This window comes from Sinocyclocheilus rhinocerous, unplaced genomic scaffold (genome assembly GCF_001515625.1).
Source record: "Sinocyclocheilus rhinocerous isolate Xijiao unplaced genomic scaffold, SAMN03320098_v1.1 scaffold331, whole genome shotgun sequence".
In the NCBI taxonomy this organism is placed as follows: Eukaryota; Metazoa; Chordata; class Actinopteri; order Cypriniformes; family Cyprinidae; genus Sinocyclocheilus; species Sinocyclocheilus rhinocerous.
In genome coordinates this window covers 199747-203881 of record NW_015656164.1, presented here as the reverse complement: position 1 = coordinate 203881, position 4135 = coordinate 199747, and the positions used below count along the sequence as shown (strand labels likewise).

Sequence of the window (4135 nt, the reverse complement as noted above, 5' to 3'; positions counted from 1 at the left end):
CAGACCCTACCCGTATCCGCTAATAAAGCGGTTCATCCGGCCCGGATCCGATCCGGACCCGTTCATTTAGTCGGTCATTTGGTCTGGATACCTTCCAGATCCTGCATACAAAACTACTAATCTGACCAAAACTAGCCACAGAAATATTTCAAATCTAACATACCAACATTAAATAGACTAGATTGCTCTATAATAAGCTTCAATACACATTGTTTGTGAAACCGGGGGTAAAACTATAAGTAGGTGTCATAGCCTTTCAGTTGTTGTTGTTGTTTTTAGCTTCTGTTTTCATGGACTTCTAGTTTGTTTTTGTTAGTTCCTTTTGTCCTTTGTTCTAGTTTCCTGCCACATATTGGTTGTCATGGTTATTCATTTAATTATCACACGTTTTTGTCATTATTTCCTCATTTACCCTGTATTTAATCTGCTCTTTTTCACCTTTCAGTTGTCGGTTGTTTGTGGCCAGTTCACACTGTTATGTCTGTTTGTTCCTTGTTTAATATGCTTGTATTTTTAATCTGCTTTCATCCTCTTCATCTTTGCACTTTCTGTGACATAACAACTAGAGCCCTGCATTTCAGCCCGACTTTTTTACGCCCCTCGGGCCAATTTTCATGTCATAGTTCGGTGGTTCTTTGTATTATGACTTTCAGTTAGTTCAATAAGTCTCAATAAAGTACAAAATCTTTCATCTCAATGTGTCTTTTTTTTTTTTCAAATTCACATTCAAATGTTTATGTTGTTTCATAACTCCAAATTGATTAAATAAACAAGTCCTCACTGTTATTGTATTTTATATTTAAATAAACAAATTCTCACACCTTTATATTTATAATTAAAGAAACAAATCCTCACACTGTTATTATATTTTATATTTAACCCAAATATACTCTTAGACACCACAAGATTTAAACATTCGAGTCAGCAACATTTACAGTAGCATAACAGTGTATGCAGTAGCTTTAGTATTTAAAAAATAGAATTAATGTCGCTGGACAGATGGCAAAAATAATTATTAATTGTTTATTCATTATTAATTATAAATATTGGCTACTGCAAATGGTGATGTAAAGGTTTTGTGAAATAAGAAATATGATTCTGTTGAGGTTGAGGAAAGGACGATTATCATATCCATGTTAATATGTAGCACTACAGTAAGACTAAGTGTGATACATCAATTTTACACAAGAGTTCAATAAACAAGTATTTAATATTGAGTTACGTATATGTTTCAAACAAATATATATGTATTTCTATGTTTCCTTTTTGTCAATGAAAATTGTTTCAAAAGAAGTAAAAGAAATCAGACTACTACTTGCTAACAACAACAACAACAACAACAATAAATATTGTTCTTAAGGATAATAAAAATTATGGTTTATATCGTTTTGTTTTTTTGCACCTTTACTTTCACTTTTCTAGTTTTCCCGCGCTGATACAGTGAGCATTTCCTTATCCGTCTTTTTCCAAAATCAAAGTCACAGCGAGCGCTCTCATACAGGCGTCTCTTCCTGTAGACTCTACAGCCGGGACTCTTATTTTGAAATGTAGTTTTCACATGTCTCACAGCTCAGAGGATCTCTGGACGCGCTGCTAAACGCAGGTGGTTTATATTTCCTTCCATCAATATTTAGTTTTCTCGACAGGTAGCGACTTTATACTAGTCCTTTGTAAGTATAGATGTTGTGTGCTGTAAAGCGGATTAGCAGGGAAAGTCTTTGACACGCAAATTTCAAGTATAATTCATAGTAATTTAGTAGATTCGCGAGGGCCAATAAAACGGAGTACACTAAGTTATGGTTATAGTTATTACATTTTACTTTATTCAAAATTAATGTGTTTACCCACATGAAAAAATACTATAGTAATTTATAGTAAATACTATAGTGTTTTTGAACCATACTATAGTACAGTACTTTAATTAATTTGTTGTGGTAATTCTATAGTTGCTGTGGTAATATAACAACAATTCTAATATGAACAAATTAACGTTACTTTACCCAATTCTTTATTACGTTTTCTACAACTATAGGGCATATTATACTAAAATACACTACAGTTTACTGTAGTAAAAACTAAAGTAAACTACAGTATTTATTACCGTTTATCAGTTCACTATAGTTAATACTACAGTATGCTGTAGCATTCATTAACAAAGTGTTGTAAATACTATAATAATATATACAGTATAATACACTTTACTATAGTATGGTTCAAAAACACTATAGTATTTACTATAAATTACTATAGCATTTTTTCACATGTTTATAAATAAGCGTAATGTCGGATAGTAAAGACAGTGAGTCAAAGAATTAATTATGTAATGATTTAGAAGATTAAACTGTTTGCAAAAATCTATCTATCTATCTATCTATCTATCTAAATATGAAACCAAGCTGCATCTGCAAATAAATGCTAGAACTAGTTTGACTTTTTATAGTGTAGTTCATCACATTAACTATGAACGTAATCCACCAACATGTCAACCAGAAATCTTCACAATACCATATAGTCCTAATTTTGAACTGTGCATCTATTGTTTTATCATTTCAAACCAAACTAACCTCTTTTTTTAAGCTTTGATATGAAAACAGCTTTCTCATTTACCCCCCAGATAACCTTCACCATGTCAAAGAAGGGAAAGGAGGAGGTCTCTGACATTTCTCCTGTCTTATTCCTGGACACAAGTGGACAATCAATGCGCTTCTATGTGAGACCCGGCCCAACTAAAACACAACTTTACCCTCTGGTAACTAACGGAGGAGGAACTTTGTGTCGCAATCAAGAGCCCGGAGCCATTTTGCTGATCGATCCCGGTGACGCAACTACTGTCACAGCGAGCTCCGGACAAAAGTACGTCTCTATGAAATACATCAAAGATTGTGTAGAGCAGAACCAGCTGTTGAATCTGGACGACTATGTGATTAGCGTGGAACCGTCTGTCCAGACGAGGATGGCGACCCGTCATCAGAGCAATGGACGGTTGGGTTACTCGCCTGAAGACGACGCAGCCATCTTGAAGTTCATGGAAAAGCGGCAACATGAAGCCAAAGGCAACCTGGTTTGGAAAGAGATGGAGAAACGGCGCGTGACCGAGCACAGCTGGCAGTCCATGAGGGATCGGTTTCTGAAGCACCTCCAGCTTAAACTCGTGAAGAAGAGTCCCACGAAAAGAAAACCGCTTTGTTTTACGCAAAGCCCTCTGCGTAAGAAGAAAGCCACTGAGAACTCAGAACCTGAGAGTGATACCTTACAAAACTCTCCTCAAAAGCCCGTCGTTGTGTCGGATTCATCTGAAACACAAATCGCCACAGAAAACAGCGCGTGTCCAGCTGTGAGGACCGACCCTCAGCCTTCTCCTGAGGGAGCCAGTTCTCCTCCAGATGTGGCAGATGCTGCAGGAGAGCCGCCGCAGGCCTTAAATCATGACAGTCAGGACGAGTCTCCTGTCCCGGTCCAAGAAGAAGAAACACCAGAGCCTGAAATGTCTAAAAGACCTACATTAGATGAAGGTTGTGATGGACAAGACGTTCCGGATGGTAATGGTATTCATGGTTTTATATATTGTGTTGTTCTTCAACAAGTTCTGTTTGTAAACCTTCTCCTCTTTTTTTAAAATTCAGGATCAAAGGAACGTCCATCTCCCAACAAAACAAGACAAAGTACCTGCAAGGCCTCCACGCCTGACTCTAGGAAACTTGGGATTCTTGCAAAAGCTGCAAGAGAATTTGAGGACTCAGATGTGGTAAGACTGAACAACATCAACCCTGACTAGATATAACTGTTGGGTCAATGACATGACGCTCATTTATTGTGTGGACCTATTTATTTAAAGGGGTCATATGATGCGATTTCAATTTTTCCTTTCTCTTTGGAGTGTTACAAGCTCTTGGTGCATAAAGAAGATCTGTAAAGTTGCAAAGACTAAAGTCTCACATCCAAAGAGATATTCTTTATAAAAGTTAAGAGTTAACGACGTCTACCTAAAACGGCTCGTTTAAACACGCCCCCACATGTCTACCTCGCTATGTGGGAAGATTTGCATAACACCGCCCAAATGTGCACGCAAAGAAAGAAGGCATGGTTTCAGGAACAGCAGTAGTGTTGAAGCAGCCATGTCAGGGAGACGCTGTGT

General features: G+C 37.1%; 1 protein-coding gene across 2 annotated transcripts in view; it reads left to right on the top strand.

The window, feature by feature from the left end:
- The first annotated feature begins 1513 nt into the window (after positions 1–1513).
- Positions 1514–4135, top strand: part of LOC107719717 (telomeric repeat-binding factor 2-interacting protein 1-like) — a 6176-nt gene continuing 3554 nt past the window's right edge. Inside the window, exons 1-3 of one of the 2 annotated variants that reach the window (XM_016527203.1) lie at positions 1514–1603; positions 2615–3539; positions 3624–3745. In XM_016527203.1, coding sequence (XP_016382689.1) covers positions 2627–3539; positions 3624–3745 — 1035 coding nt within the window. In that variant the 5' untranslated portion in view covers positions 1514–1603; positions 2615–2626. Of the gene's footprint in view, positions 1671–2614; positions 3540–3623; positions 3746–4135 lie in introns of both variants that reach the window. The other variant, XM_016527204.1, reaches the window with a different exon arrangement.